At 45.2% G+C, this 20,521-nt stretch overlaps 1 protein-coding gene across 4 annotated transcripts in view; it reads left to right on the forward strand.

Annotated features, from left to right (window-relative positions):
- GLI2 (GLI family zinc finger 2) overlaps positions 1-20,521 on the forward strand; it is a 149,168-nt gene that overhangs the window by 112,456 nt on the left and 16,191 nt on the right. For 3 of the 4 annotated variants that reach the window (XM_069861399.1, XM_069861400.1, XM_069861402.1), the window contains 5 exons: positions 7,445-7,646; positions 9,942-10,155; positions 11,731-11,844; positions 15,211-15,342; positions 19,005-19,154. In XM_069861399.1, the coding sequence (XP_069717500.1) occupies positions 7,445-7,646; positions 9,942-10,155; positions 11,731-11,844; positions 15,211-15,342; positions 19,005-19,154 (812 nt within the window). The remainder of the gene's footprint in view (positions 1-7,444; positions 7,647-9,941; positions 10,156-11,730; positions 11,845-15,210; positions 15,343-19,004; positions 19,155-20,521) is intronic. The other variant, XM_069861401.1, reaches the window with a different exon arrangement.

Genomic DNA, 20,521 nt, shown 5'->3' on the forward strand with positions numbered 1-20,521 from the left:
AGTAAGATGTGTGTTGCTGCTGCAGAAGGGGAGAGGGCAACATGGAACTGATTATGTGAAGAGTATTTGTAGTTTATTGCTGCTGCTAATTGATTAAGGGATCATCCTGTGTTTTTATGCTGCCCTGGGATTTAATCTGACGATGGGAGGAGGGGGATATTTCTGTACATTTTGGGTGGACTTTCCTTGATGTGCAGCCAGGAAGAGGGACCATTTGATAATGCTGTATTTATCCCAGAGCTTGGCATGGGGATGCAGGGGAAGTGGTGGCTCTGGACTTGTCTCAGTGAGAGGCGAGGTGAGCTCACATGCCTTATGGGCTTGGCTGTTTGGAAGTAGATTCCCCAATATCTCTCTGCAGTCAAAGACACAGGAACATGCTTGTCCCTGAAGAAATACCTGAGATTTCCTTGCCCTCCCACTGAGTGCCTGGCTTTTCCTTTCAGGAGGGCTTTGCTGCCACTATTTCTAGTGCAATACCAAAGTCTAAAATCTCCTTCCAAGGAAAAACATCTCTTCTAATGTTCTTCTGATGGATCACAGCCACAATGAGCAGCTAGAGCAGGAACCTCCACTCCAGCCTCCCACAAGAGCCCCATGGGGTCTGATCTGCCAAGGAAACTTCTACCTTTATACCAAGAAATCTGGACTTTCTGCCCAGCTCTAGGCTGGCTGGAGGGCTGGGCTGGGACATTTGGCAGTGGCCAATGTCACTTGAAAATTCAGCCTTGAATTCTTGCTAGTTCAGAAATAGGGTATTTACACCACCTGCCCCAGGAGAGAAATGGCTTTCAGTTGTGAGCTGTGGTGTTTACAGTTACCCTGCAACGATAATGCTGCTGTAAAGTCAAGCTTTTCGAAATGAAAAGTTATTCCAGGCAGTTCTAAAAGATTTCTTAAAATATGTTGGTTATATTTATTCTCTAGCATGTAAGAGCTGAGCCTGTGACAGTCAGTATCTGAGTCTATGTATGAAACGGTACAGAAAGGCCAGTGCATACCAGTTAAAACACTGTAAATTGTATCTCAAATTGACTTCTTGTACAAAGAGGCAGCAGGGAAAAAGGCTGTGGTAAATTTTTTATCGACCTTCATGGGCTGCCATCCACAGCGCTATAACCAATTCTCAGAGCTTTGGGCTCAACATTTACTGCACCTTTCTGTTCACCAGTTCACATCTCAGTTTTAATCCCTCTCAGTCTTTTGGCTTAAAAATTCCTGTGTCTTACTTCAAGCTAGGGGATGTTTTTGTGGTTGCTTGAAATCTCAAACAGTTTTGAATTCTAAGGAGGTATCTTTATCTTCTGCAAAACCGAAAAAAAAAAAGAGACAGGTTTCTTCCATTTTTCCATTCAGAGCTAATATACACCGAATAAATAAAAACCCAGCTGTTAGTATGTCCAAAAACTGAGTGCATAAACATAGCCTGTTTTCCAAGTGGGAAAGAATTAGTTTGAATTAGATAGATGAATACAATTAGATAGATAACACAAGCAGGTCAGCTTTTAAATTCATATTTATTCCATGCTCCGAAGTCCATGGAAGTCAATGGAAAGCATCTGCTCACTTTAATAGGTATTCATTCAAGGTGAGAGGTAGAAGTAGCAGAGCAAATTGACACAGAAACAGCCACAACGCATCCTGTAAATGTACTTGGGTGGAAATATTATCAAACATCAGAGGAGGTAATCATATAGAATATCTCATAGAGTTGTCTTATTGCTTATTTTGCTGTGTGGGCATTGGTCCATCAGTTCTTTCTGGACCTGGGTGAGAAAATTTTCCCATCTCTCACTACTATTCAGGCGAAAGGAATTGAAGGTAAAAATAAACTTCATCTGAGGTAGAGAGGCACAGAAAAATTAATTTAAAAAATGAAACTCTAGTAGATGACTGGAATTATTTTTAAAATAATTTCCTACTTTTATTTCAACATGTGACTTATTAAAAATTCATTTTAACCTGTGATGATTTTAGGTTTCTGAACAAAACAGCGTCTAGCACAACAAAAGAAAAAAAACCAGATTTTTCTTTTTTTTAATTTCAAGTGTGTTGAAGGGGGTACTCTGACAGTTTGGAAAGTTCCCCCAACATATTTTCCAAACATCAAAAAAGTATTGAAAATAACCCTGTTCATGGGGAGATGAGAGAGGGAGTGCTAGTGATAAATCCTCCCGAGGCTCTCTGTCTCTGTATCTGAAAAAATGGATCCCACCCTCATTTACTTCTCTGGATACAGTCACTGCTGAAGAAGTTGTGTGTGGTTTTTCCTTTGAAACGTTACTGGACCTCAGGCAACAGAGGATTTTGCTTATGTATTCAAGTGGCTGTCAGTCAGTCTGTATTGTACACCTTGCCTGCGTGTTCAGCTGTACTAATGCTTGTGTTTGCTACTGCCTGGTATCATTTAACATTTGTGCTCAGTGTCCTCACATCATAGGATTAGCTCAGGCCAATTTTATTATTAAGAACAATCCTAGTGCTGCTAATTTTGAAAAGGTTCCCTCTTCCTAAACACATTAATGAGTGCTTCTCTGTGTAGTTAAACTCCTTCTCCATTTCCCAGACTCTTCCCTTCCCAGGCACCTGGGGCAGGCTGTCGTTGGGAAGAGAGGAGCTATTCATCCGTAGCACAATTTTAGGTCACAGCTTTCACTGGAAGCCCACAAGACCTAAGCAGCTTTTTCTGTAAAGCATCAGCCCAACCTATTGGATCTGCTATCGAACATTTTGGGTAACCCACAGCACGCACAAGATCTAGATTAGAGCAGATGCTAACACAGTGCACAATACTGGTTTGGGGCTAGAAAGGTCCCCAGCCAGCTTGCAAATCTGACAGCTTCCAATAGAGTTTTACATGGGGAAAAAATGACATACATTTGTGCAGCAGGGACAGGTGCCCACATTGGATGCACTGCAAAAACCCAGGTTTCTGTTGGACGTTGGGACATCTTCCCTATGCAAATTAATGGTGACCAATGGCTGAACTAGCACTGTGGACATAAATCATGGGAAGGAACAGCGAGAAATGAGTACACGGCTTTTCTACCTATTTAGTAATTTATCAAGAGAAGTGGCACATTAATAAACAGATCTCCCTTGAGGTGTGGGAGTAACAGAGATAAATATGACTGTCAAATCTGGCCTGCTTCCTTCTGTTAGAGAAGGAGGAGACTGTGGGAATGCAAATGCAGAAAACAGTATCTATATCTGGGAAGACACATATTATTTGTAGGACAGAAACACTGACAGCTCAGCTGAGATGGAGCCCCATTGCGCTAGATGCGATATATATAGAATAAAACACAAACCCCATCTGAAGGAGCTCATCTTAATAGAAGACACTGGGAAACAGGGACACAGAAAGAAGAAACAACTTGCTCAACGAGATATGTCACGGGGGGGATGACGACTGGGAACAGCACCCAGGTCTTCATAGGTTGAGGCCTGTGTATTAAATGAAGATGTCTTATAGTCAGAGGAAAATTAAAAAAAATAAAAAAGTAAAAAGAAAGAAAAAGAAAAAAAAAAGACTTTAATTAGTTCAAATCAATACAGTTGCAGACAGAGTACAGTTTTGACCATTATGATCTAGACTTGCCCAACCCTCGTATTACTTGGTCCAGAGCTCTGGGAGCACCCAAATTGCATGAACCAGTGTGAAACTAAGTTTGAGCCAAGGACTCTTCGTCCTTTATTGGATGCAGATCATTGCCACCAAGGATGAGGAAAAGGGTGAGGTACTTAATGCCTTCTTTGCTTCAGTTTTTAACAGTCAAACAAGTTATCCCCAGGGTATTCAGCCCCCTGATCAGGAAGACAGGGATGGAGAGCAGAATAAGCCCTCATAATCCGGGAAGAAGCAATTAGTGACCTGCTATGCCACTTGAATGCTCACAAGTCTGTGGGGCCGGATGGGATCCACCCAACAGCACTGAGGGAGCTGCCGAGCCACTCGCCATCAGTTATCAGCAGACCTGGTTAACAGGAGAGGAGGTCCCAGAAGAGCTGGAAGGAGGATCCAAGGAACTACAGGCCTGTCAGGCTGGCCACACTTCTGGGGACGGTTATGGAGCGATTCATCTTGAATGTGCTCAGTAGACTGGGAATCAGGCCAAGCCACCAGGGGTTCATGAAAGGCAAGTCATTTTTGACCAACCCGATCTCCTTCTATGACCAGGTAACCCACCCAGTGGATGAAGGTAAGGCTGTGGATCTTGTGTACCTGGACTTCAGTAAAGCTTTTGACACTGTTTCCTACAGCATTCTCCTAGAGAAGCTGGGCAGCTCATGGTTTAGACAGGTGTGCTCTTTGCTGGGTAAAAACTAGTTGGATGGCTGAGCCCAGAGAGTTGTGGTGAACTGAGTTAAATCCAGTTGGTGGCTGGTCACAGGCAGCGTTCCCCAGGGCTCAGTGTTGGGGCCAGTTCTGTTTAATATCTTTATCGATGATCTGGATGAGGGGATCGAGTGCTCCCTCAGTACATTTGCAGATAATACCAAATCAGGCAGGAGTATCAGTCTTCTCAGGAGCAGAAACACTCTACAGAGGGATCTGGATAAACTGGATTGATGGGTCAAGGTCAATACTACAAGATTTAACAAGGCCAAGTGCTGGGTCCTGCACTTGGAGCACAACAACCCCATGCAATATTACAGGCTTGGACAAGAGCGCCTGGAAAGCTGCCTGACAGAAAAGGACTTAGGGGATGTTGGCTGACAGCCAGCTAAACATGAGCCAGCAGCGTGGCCATGAAGGCCAACAGCATCCTGGCTGGTGTCAGAAAATGGTGTGGCCAGCAGGACTAGGGAAGTGATCGTCCCCCTGTACTCTGCATTGGTGAGGCTGCACCCCAGATACTGTGTTCAGCTTTAACATTCAGGAGTTGATTTTTACAGACCTGTGTGTTCTTTCTGTTTACTACTTGGTCCTTAAGTCATATTTTCAGGCTTCTTCCTGCCTGGTGGTGCTGCATAATGTAGTTATACAAAATGCTAAAGGAATGTGTTCAGCAGCTCTACAACAGCCTGATTTTTTAGGAAACATCGCCAATATTGTCAGTATTGCACCTAGCAACTCTTGAAGCTTCTTAGGTGTAGGATTAAAGTAACAAGAGTGCTTGGTTCAAGTAACAGCTTAACCTTGGACTTCCAGTGGGACCTTGACAAGTCATTTTTCTTGTGCAACAAGGGACATTATGGGTAATAAGAGCACGATGGTACTACACCCTATTGATTACGCAGCACGTAGGCATGGTCACGACAGAGCCACTTAGGTACCCAGATGAGTCATGTGGACGATGGGTGACTGCAACCCAATCATTGCTTCTCAGGGAAATATTGACAAAAACTTCTGCAAGGCAACACAAATCAAGGAACTATTTGATCATGCTGGCAGGATATATTTTACCTCCTTTTACATCCCATTCACCTTCTCCCATACCAGCATAGTCATCAGGACAGAAAATTTATGGTCTTGCAAAGTGCTGGGCTTGTATTTGGTGGTATGCAATCAAAATTTGTCCCTCCAACCAACTAGAGGAAAATAGCTCATATTGCCTGTCCGGACAAGCTACTGTTTTATTCACAGTGTTTAGTATGATATATTCACAGCAAGCTTTCTGGGGAGACCACCGCTGGAAAAGCCAGGTAGTAATTCAGTGCTTCGCACATTGAGGGGCCACCCCCTACATCGATACAGGTTAGGGGTTGACTGACTGGAAAGCAGCTCTGCAGAGAAGGACCTGGGAGTCCTGGTAGTCAACAAGTCGACAATGAGCCAGTAATGTACCCTCATGGCCAAGAAGGCCAGTGGTATCCTGGGGTGCATCAAGAACACTGTGGCTAGCAGGTTGAGGGAGGTTACCCTCTCCCTCTACTCCACCCTAGTGAGACAGCATCTGGAGTAGTGTCCAATCCTGAGCTCTTCAATTCAAGATAGACAAGGAGGTGCTGGAAAGAGTCCAGCGGGAGACTATGAAGATGATTAGAGGACTGGAGCACCTCTCTTATGAGGAAAAGCGGAATGAGCTCAGTCTATTTAGCCTGGAAAAGGGAAGATTGAGAGGGGACCTTATGAACACTTATAAATATCTGAGGGACAGGTGTCAAGAGGATGGGCCAGAGTCTTCTCGGTGGCACCCAGCAACAGGACAAGAGGCAAAAAGCACAAACTGGAGCACAAGAAGTTCCACCTGAACATGAGGAAAAGCTTCTTTACTGTGACGGTGACAGAACACTGGAACAGTCTGTCCAGAGGTTGTGGAGTCTCCTCCAGAGATATTCAAAAGCCACTTGGACACATCCCTGTGCAACCTGCTCCAGGTGAACCTGTTTTAGCAGAGGGATTGTACTGGATGATCTCCAGAGGTCCCTGACCATTCTGTGATTCTGTCAGGGAAGGAGCTGGAGAAGCTGAGCCCTCCTGCACACTTGGGTGGATGATGGGGATTACCAGCCAAACCCTGTATTGAAGTAGCATATTTTAGTCTTAGAAATCTTCTTTTAAAAAACACAGGTGACCTAAATGCTGCTCTCATTGCTTTGGAGGGATGAGCCATTCCAGGCAGGGTTGGGACTGGGGCGGGCTTTGGATCTGGTACCCTGCTATCTGAGAACGTTGTGGTAACGCCCATTCCCAGCTCCCATCCGTGCCACCCAGGAGATTTGTAGCTGGGTCAGGCCTGGGCAGAGTTTCCTCTGGATTAAGTCAGTTGTTCCAGTCAGCAGTGCTGAAACACTGAGGGAGGCCAAATCTGTGCAGTATTAACTCGCCATGTACTGCACATCCACAAATGGGGCTCGCAGTGTTGGAAATGACTTCATGCCCGAATGACTGACAATTGCTAATAGGGTCCAGGCACTGGCAGGTCCCTTTGGAGGGGGAGAGCTTGAACTTCGTGCCTAAGCTGCCAAATTGGTTTTCTTAAAACTCTTAATTTACTTTCAGGTTTCCTGGAGCCTTGCCTCCTTTGTTAATTGGATGGCCAGCATTGTGCTCATGCTCATTTGGTTTCCGCTCCCTCCACACACAAGCGCATGCACCATTTCCTAGGGTTGCTTCGGCTCTGCCGTGCGGCAACTCTGTCCCTCTGCTCCTGCCACAGAGGCAACGAGGACGGCTGCACTCATGGAAACTCTGCAGGGCCTTTTCCTTTTAATTTAGAGTTAATCTGGTGCCAATGAAAGGGGGTGATGGCCAGGCTTCTGTTTATCCACCAAGGAGGGAGAAGCAAGTGGACATTCACGGTGCTGCATGACCCTTGTCACTCAGCATCCAGCAGAGAGGAAACCTCCTGTCAAAGTGCAGCTGGTCCCTGCAGTGCTTCTGACTCCTGAACATCCCACAGCAGTCACGAGCGCAGCAGGTCTCAGCACCTCCTGCCCCTCTGCAGGAAGGGAGCAACCTGCTGGTTTTCTCTGACAAAGTCTCTCTTTCCTACAGTGTCCAGGTTTTCGAGCCCACGGGTGACTCCAAGATTAAGCCGAAAACGAGCCCTGTCTATCTCCCCGCTGTCTGATGCCAGCATTGATCTCCAGACAATGATCAGGACCTCCCCGAACTCTCTTGTGGCATATATCAACAACTCTAGAAGCAGTTCAGCAGCAAGTGGCTCCTACGGCCATCTATCTGCCGGGACAATCAGGTAAAGCTCTGGGACCAGCTCTGTTCAGCTGCGTAATAATCCTCCCAAATGGAAGGGAGAACTTCCAGTAAGGGAGCCCTTTCCTTCATTGCTACCTCATACTTTTGTGCATTGGGGCTGGGCAGAGTATTAAATCAAGGCCCTCATCTGGTTTTGCATGTGGAAGGGTACTTTGTGGCATATGGGAGAGAGATGTTGCTGGATTGGGATTATTGGTTACCAGATTTCTAGTAATTACAGTATGATCATGCCTCTCTGCAAGCAGAAACAGAGAATAAATTCATTTAAAAAATGCTGATTACGAACAACTGCACTGGTTAAGAACCCCTTGATTAAAGAGATCGCCCCGATCCAAATTATTGGTCCACATCCTTAAAAAAAATGTTGCCTGAGTGGATTTAAGAGCCTAATTCTAAAAACATATTTAAAACAAATCTAAGCCCTTGAGTAAACTTTTGCTCAAACCTTAATTAAAAGGCACTTACTCTAGGCAATTCACTGTTGTCAATTCCTGCTGTGATTACTTCACCCAAGTTTCACAATTTTATTATTCTTTTTATGACCTAACTGTTAAAAATGTTAGTTCTAATTAACACTGATGTTGCAAAGCAAGGGTTTATAAAGATCACGCACTCATAAAAAAACAGATATGTTGTCATTAGTAACTGTAACATTAATTTTATCAGTTACTTTATCCAGCATCATCATTTAGAAATTGATTGTAGAATCAAACATAATGTTAACTTAAACAAATAGCAACTTCTTGTCTTGTAAGCATAATTCTCTAGTCTTGTCACCTGATATCTTTAACTGGGAATACTTGTAGGGTCTCATTTTACACTCAGATTTTAAGCTTTTCAGGGTAGCATTTGGTATTTTCAACAAATCAGTAGAATGTAGAGTCTGACCAAATGGTCAGTTGTTTGAGTCTGAGGGAGTAATCAAGTCATAATAGTGAATTTGAAACTCTTCTCAGCGTTCTAAAGGTGTATCTTGAATGTCAGGAATTGTAAAATGGGTTACATATAGAACAGGATTTTTTAGGTGAAAAAACTTTTTACTATTTTTTTTTTTACTATTTTAACAATGTCTTAGTGGCAAGAATGAAATCCTTTCTCACCTACTCAGACCCAGATCCAGTAGTACTTCAGAAAGGTGGTTTTGGATTTCGCTGTAACATAACAAAGCTGTGCAGCAGCCTGCCATCACACCTCGTTTGCTGCAGCACATATTTAACTCCCAGAGGCCTTTTATACTGTAGCAATTTTTACCCTTTATTCTTTTGGTCAAGTTATTATTAACCGATTTGGAACAGGAATGCTAATTGTATGGTTACCATCAATAAGGATTTTTTTCAAAAAGTAAAATTGGAAATTAAGCGTGTTGCTAATTATGGCCCCAATGTCTGAACAGTGACACTGTGGGCAGTTTTAGAGATGTGAGAGAAAATACCATGCCAGTAATGGTTTGGGGCAACAACCTCTTAAAGGTGACAAATAATCAGTTTTGGGGCTGAGAGTCTATGTTTCGTGCGTCACCTACCTAAAGCACAGGCAGCAGAGTATCTCTGGTGCTTCATCACTGTGAAGGAGACTCAACCCTCGGAGTGAACCCCTTGTTTCCATAAGCAGTGCTTCGTTTTTAATGCTGTTGGCTGTAGCATCCTGACTCAGACCTGTTACCAGGAGCTGGTGGGGTTTCTGGTCACCACTGACCTAGATTAGAGCTGAACCAGTGACCTACATATGAAGGGTGACATACTTCAGCAGTCCCCTGAGCTAGCGCACCCCTTACCTGAATGCAGAGTAAATTATGTGGTTTTGGACTATGTGAAATGGATAGTTATTCATCCCTGCTGTGCTCTCTGCCAAATGAGCCACATGATGCTGGTTTTTTATATACAGGATAGCGTAACTCCAGGGTTACAAATCTGCAGAATAAGCCTGCCTGGGAAAACCTGGGGGCTGCAAAGCCAGATGTGTTCAAGTCCCATCTTCTTCTGCACTCCCTGCCAAGGGCTTTGACTGTTTTTAAACACAGGAAGCCAAGAAATTGCCATCAGTCTGGTACATGGATCAAAATGATTCACAGGGTTGCTGAGGCACACAAGACAAATCCTGTCTTTGCAGTAAAGCAAACTGTCAGGCTTATCGTGGCTTTGAAGGCATCTAGCAGGGGCATTGCAGCCTGTCTCCTGGAGTTTTCAGGAAGCCAAACTTGATTCAGTCACTAGCCAATATGATAAATATTGTTTAAAATAACTCCTCATCATTTTTCCTCCTCCTGTTGCTGCAGCCCGGCGTTCAGCTTCCCCCACCCCATTAACCCCGTGACGTACCAGCAGATCCTGACTCAGCAGAGAGGCCTGAGCTCAGCCTTCGGACACACTCCTCCCCTGATCCAGCCATCCCCAACCTTCCCCCCGCGGCAGCATATGGCAGTCATCTCTGTCAACCCACCGCCGGCACAGATCAGCAGCAATAGCAACTGCATCTCTGATTCCAGCCAGGTAGGGACAGCCGTCTTGGCTCATTCCATGCATAAGATACAGAGAAATGAAGGCATGTTCTCCATGGGATGGCTGTGGAGTTTTACCCACTCTCTTTTCACTCACACTGTCCCTTTTCACTGCTTTTTCTTCCTCCTGACAAAGTGTTTCTGGACCAATCACAGCCAAATTTTGCATCCACCTCCCTTCCTTGCACACACACCCCCACAGGAACCAAAAGCCTTGATCCATCAAAGCGCCAAAGATGAGGCACGTGTCATCTCAGGCAGGGAATCTCTTTGAACACGTGATATGTGCTATTGGAGTCCAGGGATATCAGCACACACTGGAGTGATCCCAAGCACTGTGAACCAAGCTCTGTCGGTTCCTTTACCAGTCACTTCTTCCTTTTTTCCTACTGGCATGAACCATGCTGATGGTCATAAAACACCTTGTTCCTTTCCTCTTTAACAAATAAATGCATCATACCTAGGACCTCTAGCTATTTTACTTACTGTTCCTTCTTTTTCAGTAGCTTTCTCTCTTGGGGTATCCCTGCGGTTAGTTTTTATTGTTAAGATTTGCAAAACCAGGGGCCACATTTTGAAAACTAGGAATACCATGATGTGTATAAAATCCCACACCTCAAATGCATCCTTGTAAATACCTATGAGTTCATACGGGCACATGCATGTGTGCACAAGCCCTCCACATGCACAGGGCTAGTGAATGCATCTAGCACATTTTTAATCATTTTTCCTGACCATTTTCATTCCCTGACAGTCTAAATTGCAATTGCTTTGCTCCCCAAAGACTTATTTCAACTCATTTCATACCCATTTCAAATTGTTGTTTTAGTTTTATCATACTGAACTTTTCAGACTGGTTTATTGTTTCAGGGTTTCTCGTGGCTGCTGCATGGCAAACTCTGTTTGTTATTGAAAGTTATTTGATTGATTGGTTTTGTTTTCTTCTTACAAACTGGCTACCAAAATAATGTTGCTGGTAGGAGTTATTCTCTGTTTAATAACTTGCAGGACTGATATTGAGCAATTAGCAAGAGTGTATTTAAAATCTTAATGTTCCAATTTTATGCACATACAATGGGATGTTTTTTCTCCTGAAGTTGTTCCCATTTTTTAAGAGATTAGCAAAATATACACATAGCCTTTCATGCACCCAGCACTCTGGAGCCCTCACACGTAACCAGAGTCCCCCACTCCCCACAGGAATTCATTTTCTCAACAAGTCATTTCATCACATTGAGAAATAAAATCGTGGCTTGAGTGGGGGTTGCATAAGGTTTTGCTGGTTTCAACAGGGACTGAATAACTCTGAAATGGAGCAGCAGCAGCGAGGCCAGGCTCGCTGGTGAGCATGCAGAAGCTGACACTGTCCTTGATTCTTCCCTTTCTTCCATCTCTCTGCTTTGCACAAGCCCTCATGGTGATTTTGGCCAGCAGGACAATACTCCATTGGCCCAGCCACTCCTCAATTTTGACTGATTTTTCAGTTAACTTTTAATGAAGAGGTGGGCTGCAGCCAGTCTCTCATCCTAAACCCCAGTGCCATATTTTACCTCATTTTCTTTCCTAGAGCAAGCAGAGCAGCGAGTCAGCCGTGAGCAGCACAGTCAATCCAGTAATTAACAAGCGCAGCAAAGTCAAGACTGAAGTCGAGGGCTTGCCCCCAGCATCCCCAACCACACAGGTAATCTTCTTGGTGCGAGATGAGTTGTGAGGCTGAGGCAATGAGCTGCTGGATTTCATTGTCTTTGGGAATGATACTCTTGGCACCTTTTACTGCAGCTGGGAGCAAGGCATGAAAGTCCGCAAGGTGGGCAGGTGTCTCTAGAACATGAAGTCCCAGCAATGTACAGGACAGAGCTGCAGTGACTGAGTGAAGCCTTTGATGGGTGCTTGGAACTCAGCTTGCTGTTGCTGTTCTTGGGTAAAAAAACAGGAAGGAGGGAATTTTTCAAGCATGGTAACTTTAAAAATGTCTGAGTTTTCTCTGCTGCAAAGCAAGCAGCATTAGTGTCTCAGAGCAAACATAGATTATGGGGAAATCTTGCATGTAGGTAGAAAGCTTGCAATAAAAAGAAGTACGACTTCTTGATTCAACAAGGCATTGCTCCTAGAAACATCCTTTAAACTGGTGACACAATATTTGACACCAAGAAGGGCCCAAAGGCCTTTGCTTTCTTTCCAGAGCTCTGTGATTGCAAACTGTTTAATGGCTGACAGTATCCATCTGACTGTCCTTTATCACAACTGTAAACTATCAGGAGTGCTCTGGGCACTTCATTTTCATGAAATATTAGGCCGTGTTATTGTCAAGCGAATGGAAGAGTTGATGACAAATTTCTGCTTGTGCCCTGGTTCAGGAGCAGGTCTCAGCATGATGCATGGGGACAGCAACGTGTGCAGTCATCAGGGGGCTGGTAAAATTGATGAAGATAGCATATCAGGGAAAGATAAACATGCTGTAGTCAGCACGATTAGGGCAAAGAGGCATCTCTGGAGCTTTGAGTTTAGGAGTGCATCTACATGCTGCTGCAAAAACACATGCCCTGAAAAACCAATCTGGCTACCACTCAGGCTAATAGGGCCACATGTTTATTTCTTGTAGCAAATGAAAAAAGATCTGAAAGCCATCATCTGCTTTCTCAAGCATCTGTATCAGAGGAGCTTTGGGACAGAGAGCTGCTTGCTTGATGGCTGTCATCCTCCATTCTCTGCTCCGATTTGATGAGGAGCGCACCCAACAACAGGGGTTGGGTAGCATTAGCCTGGCTCAGCCCTGCAGCTCTGCCCCAGAGTTTCGTGTGCTCAACCTTATGTGAAATAAGAACTGAAAGGAGAGGGAGAATCATTTGAAGTGGTGCAAGGAGGCTTGATTAGAATAGCAAGGTGAAATTAAGAGAAGGAAAATGAATGCTAATTGGTGTAATAGTTCCTAACGAGGAGATGTGTGAAGTAATTCCTCTAGGGAAATGCAGGCTTCATGTCTTGCAGCATTTTGGTATTGACTGGGAAATAACTGGAACGTACCTTGTGAGACACAATCCATTCTTGGCAAGGAGATCAGGCTGAAAGACTGAATGTAGTAGTGACTCCTCTTCAGTTAGTCTAAGCAACAGCAGCTTATTAAATTTGAGGATTCATGTTCTGCAGGAGGCTGTGCTGAAAATTTGAGTTATAGTCAGTTAATTACTGATACATTTTTTGCAGAGTATGAAGCTCAGCCATCCCCAAAAAAGTGTGCCTGTATGTGTTTTGTTTTGGAAATGCTGTACTGGAAATGCCTTATATGAGTTGTGGTTTGGATGCTTAAAATCGTTGGCCAGACAGTATCTCCACTGATGGCTTGTGCTATAAAAAGTGCAATCCAGACGAGATTTGTGGAACACAGTAGAGCAACAGGCATGAGAGACCTGAGTTACTGTGTTCTTATGATACTGCAATAGCTCCAGTACAGATTCAGATTAATGTTTAATTAGCCAGAAATGAAACAAGTCCATTCTCGTCAACAAATTAAAATCGTTTCTATTACATTTTTCCAACAGACAGTATAAAAATTTTGGCAAAATAATATTTTTAGTAAAAAATTTCTCTTTTCCAGAGGCCACAGTTTTCATGGAGAGAAATGTTTCAGCAAAAATAATGTTCACAGCTCATCCAAATAGGAATTGCAGGAAAAAGAAGCTGCTATTTCAACTTTCTCACACTATTGCTCTGGGCTCTGATATAGTTTGAATCTCCAGAAGTCTTTCTGTAAATTACTGCAGTCTCCTGTCCCAAGAGCCACCTTACAATACTTATTTTGAAAAAATTAACAGTTAATTCTCTTCCTCTCTACATCTAGCTTTTGAATTGGAAAGTCACAGCTGGCGTGTATGTCATCAGCTAGTCAGTGAAAATTGTTGAACTTCGGTACAGTACATCTCACTTTCCAAGCCATATTACACCATAAAGTCATTAATCTTTGCAGCCTCTCAGTAGGCATTGGAAAGGTTGTTGGTGAAGAAGGAGATGGCAGTCAGGTAGTTCCGTTTAGGCAGGTCAGAGGCAGTTTGAGACAGGTCTGGCTGTGTCTACACACAGGAACTTCAGATCATGAGGAACAGTGTCTGATGTGGTTAGTCACCTCAGATGTTCCTGCCTAAAGCTGCCCTGGAGGGTAGGATGCTCTGTGCTGGGCAGCAGAAGTAATCAGGAGGAAAGGGAATAAAGGGGGTTAAAACCTGCTGGGTTTTGTATTGCTAAATTGCCAAGCCAGTATTGGCTGCTGATTGCATTGTCTATAGTGCAAGTGCCTGACACACAGAACTGACAGCTGTCCTTACCTCTGGATTGTACTAATTATTTTGTACGTTACACTATTATGCATGTGTCAATGCTTTAATCCTCATAGCAGACATAAAAAAAAAATCTTCTGTGCTTCATTTAGCATTGAGGGGCTGGCTGGATAGAGAAGTTAAGGAGAGAGCTTAAGGCGTGCCCAGCACAAAACTAACTCACTTACGAGTCTAAACCCCTTGGAGCTCTGCTCTGAAACCCACTCATCGTGGAGTATTGTTCAAGCTTCCCAAACTTACCAGTCTCAAAGGAGTGTTTTGGGGGCTCACAACTTTGTCCCTGTGGAGCATCCTGTAGACATAAGTCTCTGGGTTAGGGTTAGGCACAATTTTCAATTCTATTGAAAGATGCAGAAAACAGGAGCTCCCCCTTCTCAACTCCTGTCAGGTGAGTATGGTAACCACTAGCCTCTGACTGCTCTGTGGTTTCTTCATCCTCGTATTTGCCTGCACCCCCAGATCAGAAGGTTTGCACCAGCAAAGGATGAAACCAAAGGTCAAAAGCCAGCCTTTTTCTTTCTCTAGCCTTTCCTGGGACTGCCCACCACCTGGCTGGAGCCAGCCACTGCTGCAGCCGTGGCTTCAGGGTGTTTCATGTCTTGTTATTAACTCTGACCCATTTCTACCAAAACTCTGTAACTCATTGTTTCGCTGTAACCAGGGATGTTCTCTTGCCACAATGAGCACCTTATACAATGCACTCTTGTGTGTTGCAGGAGCATCTGACAGACTTGAAAGAAGATCTAGATAAGGATGAATGTAAACAGGAGCCAGAGGTTATTTATGAGACGAACTGTCACTGGGAAGGGTGCACAAAGGAATATGACACTCAAGAGCAGCTCGTCCATGTGAGTAATGGTTGGGAGGAAACCCCAGCGATAAATTTGGGTTTCTATGCACTTGTCCTCATTTTTTATCACTAGCTGCTGTACAGCCAGAACTCACTCTGGGAGCTACTAAAGGTGCAAATCAGAGATACGGTGTGTAAACACTGCCAAAGCAGGTCGCTGCTCCCTGAGGAGTTTAGCTGCAGGAAGCCTCTCATAGATTATTTGATGTTGCTCTCTTCTCAGCTGCTGAAGCTGCAGTTTTAGCCTCCCTCATGCACAATCCCATGACAGAAGGCTCTGTGCAGAGCACCTGGTCTGAAAATGGGGAAGGGGGATGAGCCCTTTCCTCTTCCCTAGCTGCGTTCACTGAGTTTCCTCACTCATCCACACCAACAGTGGGTCAGGGATTGTCCAGACTGTCCTCGGACCTTGTCTAGGCTGTGCAAGCCTTTTATGCTGCTGTAACATGAGCTGTGAGGCTGCTTATCACTTAGGAGACACTAAGTTGACCTGCTTAGCTCATCCTTCCCACAAAAACAGAACAGGTCCAAAGTCTGGAGACATGATCCAGTGTCTCCTTCAGGGTCTGAAATAGAGAAACTGGGCTGATATTTTAAAAATTGTGAAATAGGGCTCCCATAATCACAGTGATGTCACTAAACCAGCATCAAAACTGCTCTCTGAAGGCTCCTCAAAACAAGTAATTAATCTGATTTTCAATTCTAATTAATTCCAAGAACCTTTTGTGTGCTTTGCTTCACCTGGGAATCCATAGTTTGGTTTCCTTTGCCTTCTGAGGTCAATAAATCCCTCAAACTTAGAGCCTGTCCCTGTGAAATCAGACACAATCTGTGTCTGAGCTCATCCTGCCCCTAGCCTAGCACCCTCCCATTCTCATTTTGGGTCTGTAATGTGACCCCATGTGTTCAAAGCCAGCCCAGAACTGCTGGGAAATCACCATCCTCAGCAATCCTGCTGCTTGCAGTAAAATATTGGATTGAGCAAATTTTGTGACAAGAGCTGGTGTCTTCTCCTTTCCCTTTGGCATTTTGCTGCTTGCCGCACCCTGGCTCCAAGCCTGCCAGGGCTCATCCGTGTGTAATTCACTCTTTCGGAGGGGTCATGTCTGCTCTCATCTTTTTTAATGTATCTTCATTTTAGTCTTGTTTAGATGCCACCAAGTAGATGTCGTTCTCTGTTTCCCCAAGGTCTGCACACAAACATTAGCTTAGCACAGGGAGACCACGCTCTAAATGATAGTTTGAGGCATGTGCTCTTCCATCTAACACTAGCATCTGCCTACCTCTGCCAGAAGTCACTGGTTCAATGCAATGAGTCCTTGAGTACAGACAGATTTGGAAATGGTGTTTGGGACCAAATGAATGATAATGTGCTTAATGGGCTGTGTGTTGCATGCCACAGGGCGTTGCTTTTCCAGGGTTAAACCACAGCAGCCTTTTCAGATGGGCTGGGCTCACATTTGCCCAGCAGTATTTTTGCATTTCCCTCTCAAACGTAAGAAAAACTCTTTAGCTGTGCCCAGAGCAAAGTGCAGGGCAGATCCAGGCAGCTCAGCACAATTTATTTCAAGAGAAAACCCAAAGAAAAATATTTGATGGAATGTCCACGATCTTCCTAAATTTGGAAGGTTAAAAAAATGGAAGCGACTATACTATGATTACTAGCAACATGGGGTTGTGGATTTAGGATGACCAAAATAGACATGCAAATGAAATACAGATGTCATGGGCCAACTTCTAAGAAGGTGGTATCCCACCATGCATGGAAAAACTCCAACTTGTGTGCACAGCAAAGTACCTGGGCATTCAGGCTCCATTCTCCACACACAATGGGCAACGTGCTTGTGAGAGAAGCACATATCAATGCAGAACAGCAAGAGTAAAGACATATTTTTACCAGCATTACTGCTGCTTCCAGCCTCAAAGGTCACACAATTTGAAAGAAGCCCAAGCAAAGCCTCTAGCCAGGTGGAGATTTGATGAGGGTTAGGGAACTGTAGCTGAAGTACAGTGAGTTGGGCAACAGTGAGTTAATAAGCTTGAAGAAGGACTACAGTCCCCTTCCCATAAGTGTGTCTTCCTCTAGCCCAAGCAGGACCAAACAGGCAAGCCGGTGTGCTCCTCTGCTCCTAGTGCTGCCATGCCTAGTCTTGCTTACAAGTCACACTCCCACACAAACAGAGCCAGGAGTTATATCTTCTCATTTTGATCTGGACATGGTTTAGCATGTCCATGTGTCTCCTGGGAGCTTGACCAGATTTCCACCATCTAAGGCTAATCTCTCACATTGACGCCATGCTATAAAAATGAAACCAGAGGCAGCTGATCTTCAAACCTATCCAAAACCTCTCCCAAACCAAACCCCTGACCCTCCTGGCACACAACTTTGTCTCTTGGTGTTTATCCATGGTGCCTGAGGGACCAGCTGAGCAACATACACTTCCTCTTGCCGCCAGGTAGACCTGGTGCCCCAAGCAGTCAGCAGGATTGGGTGGCGGCACACAAAATGCCGGGGCTAGATTCAGCCCGGACTGTGAAGGCCAATGACTCTATTTTAACATGTTTTTGTGTCCTTGTGCTGCCTCGCCACCCTGACAGAGTCTCATCCCAAACCACAACATGTGTGCCTGGCCTTGGCTGGGAGACGAAGGCTGGAAAAAAATCTAAGTCAAAAAAAAAAAAACCCAAACCCAAAGTGGTTTATTTTAGGATTTCCTGTCAGTGAATGTCTTCTGAAAATGCAGGAGTGAGGGCAGGCATTATTTTTGGCAGTGAGACCCCATTCAGAGAGACAAGGCCGCTGCAGGAATAGTGCTGCTGATGGGCTGGTCTCCAGCTCTGTTTATTTTTGGTAAGGCTTCATCTGCCCTGGGCTGGGAAGAAGCAACCCTGGTCTTCCTCTCGGGGGGATGAAGGTACTGTTCTGGGCCTGGCTTTTCAACACACCAGCACAGGATTTTGGGCACTCAAGTAATTAGCAGTAATTGAGACCACTGAGCTTTCCTTGGTGCATAGCTCACAGATGCTGTCATTTCCTGCCAGCTGCCCATGCTGGACAGCAGGTGGATGCCTAGGGCTGGTGTGCAAGCAGGGTTAGCATCGCAGAGTCACAGATTCATTTAGTTTGGAAAAGACCTTTAAGATCACTGAGTCCAACTTAGGCTTGTCTTCTCCTTTCCTCCATTCTCTAGCAGCACCCCAGGAAAGGGTCCTAGCTGCATAAATGTGGCACAGGAGGGTTCAACAGAGACAAAAATGACTCTGTTATCCTCCCCAACGTTGGCATCGGGTAGGCCAGGAGACACTGAGGGGTCCTCTTTTCCTAGTTCCACAGGTTCTCATTGCTTCTGCAAGCCTCCCATTTACAGCTGCTTTGGACGCAGCACTTCGCCTGGAAGTATACAGTTTGGTCTCCTTTGTCTTCTGGGTTCAACAAATCCCTCAAATTCATCCCTCAAATCAGTGTGCCTTCCCCTGCAGGATCCACCAGACCGCACAGCTGGCTCCCGCATCCCCAGTGTTGTCTGTGCACCTGGGATCCAGGTGCGATTTCTGACCACAAGCACCGGGGAGGGAACAGCTGGCTTTTGAAGAACCATGTGTGCTCTGCTGGCATCAGCTCTTCCAGAAATGACCTGCTTCTTCCTTGTATCTTACCAGCACATCAACAACGATCACATCCACGGGGAGAAGAAGGAGTTTGTCTGCCGCTGGCAGGACTGCACGCGGGAGCAGAAGCCCTTCAAGGCTCAATACATGTTGGTGGTGCACATGCGCAGGCACACCGGAGAGAAGCCACACAAGTGCACGGTGAGCTAGCAGGGATGCATGTTGGATCTTGACTTAGCAAATGGGACTTTGGTGGTCACACAAATGCGTATGCAGACACAGACATGGCTTCAAGTAGGTCTCTCCCAGGGTACCTGCTGGCACCTGGCTCAGGACCAGTCCAGCTCTCTGTGTCCAGCTCATAGCTGATGGCAAGTTACACCCTGGGGACAGGGCAAGTGACCAAGGAGGGTGGTTGAGCTGTTAGTGGTCAAAACTGCATATCCTTGGGGAAGATAGGTTCAGCTCTACCACAGAGTTCCAGAGTGACTCAGGACGAGTCATTTAACATGGAAAACTAGCTGATTTAGCTGCATGTATCCAGGAAGGGAATCCAGTAACGCCACACTATGGGGAACCACCTAACCCTGGTCATGTCCATCTCAGCATCACCCAGTACTGCTCCCAGGGCTGCAAGTTTTCTTCACCCATGTCCCTAAGCATGCACATAAGCCTCCTTCCAGCCTGGGGAGTTGAACTAGTGCTTCCTGCCTCTGCTTTCTTTATCCAGAGGTGAGATCAACCTCTCGGTGCTTAAACCGCAAGAGGAGCACAGTTCCCATACCTCCTGCATGCAAGCAACTGTGTGCCTAGTGCAAACACTGCCTGAGAAAAAGCATGAGGTGCTATTTTGTAACTCAGCCCTGTGGGTACAGGCTCATCTAGCACCTGGGAGAGCTGGCTCACTTCCTCATCATCCTTGAGATATTAAATCACATATCTGCCCTCATGCATGGAGTCTCTCACAACGCTACTGGCTGATGTGAGGCAGAAGAGGAGCCCTGATGAGGAGCTCTGAGGAGAGAAGCAACCTGTGGAGTTTAGTGGCTGTGGCCAACTGGTAGGAGTGGAGAGGTGTTTGCCACGTCTTTCCACATATGCTTCAGCCCTTTTTCTTCTTGAAGGTCCATCCCTGCCTTTCGATATCCTCTGCTCCCTGCCTTCTCCTCCTGCCAGGTTTTCAGCCTGCTCCACTATCAGCATTATGCCATTCATCTCTCCAGAGACTCAGAGATAAGTCTCTCTTTCTGCCCGGGAAATGTCTAAGCCCTCCTTCCATACCTTCCTCTTCTGCTCCATTAGTCACTTCCAGCCTCGCTCCCTCCCTGGCTCTGCCCCAGATCCTGCTTACAAATATTAGGATACATATGATTTCCTTGCTGCATGACTCCTTTATCAATCTTGCAGCCCTGTGTTCATTTAATTTAAAGCATAAGCTCCCCAGGGCACAGGGCCATGTCCTTTGTTTTAATCTTCCAAAGCATTTTGCCCAGTTCTAGTGCTTTACCAATCTTCCTTAAAATTATCAAGGAATATTGATGGTATGCTACAAAGTGAGCGGTGAAGGA

The sequence above is a fragment of the Phaenicophaeus curvirostris genome, chromosome 7 (assembly GCF_032191515.1).
Source record: "Phaenicophaeus curvirostris isolate KB17595 chromosome 7, BPBGC_Pcur_1.0, whole genome shotgun sequence".
NCBI lineage: Eukaryota > Metazoa > Chordata > Aves > Cuculiformes > Cuculidae > Phaenicophaeus > Phaenicophaeus curvirostris.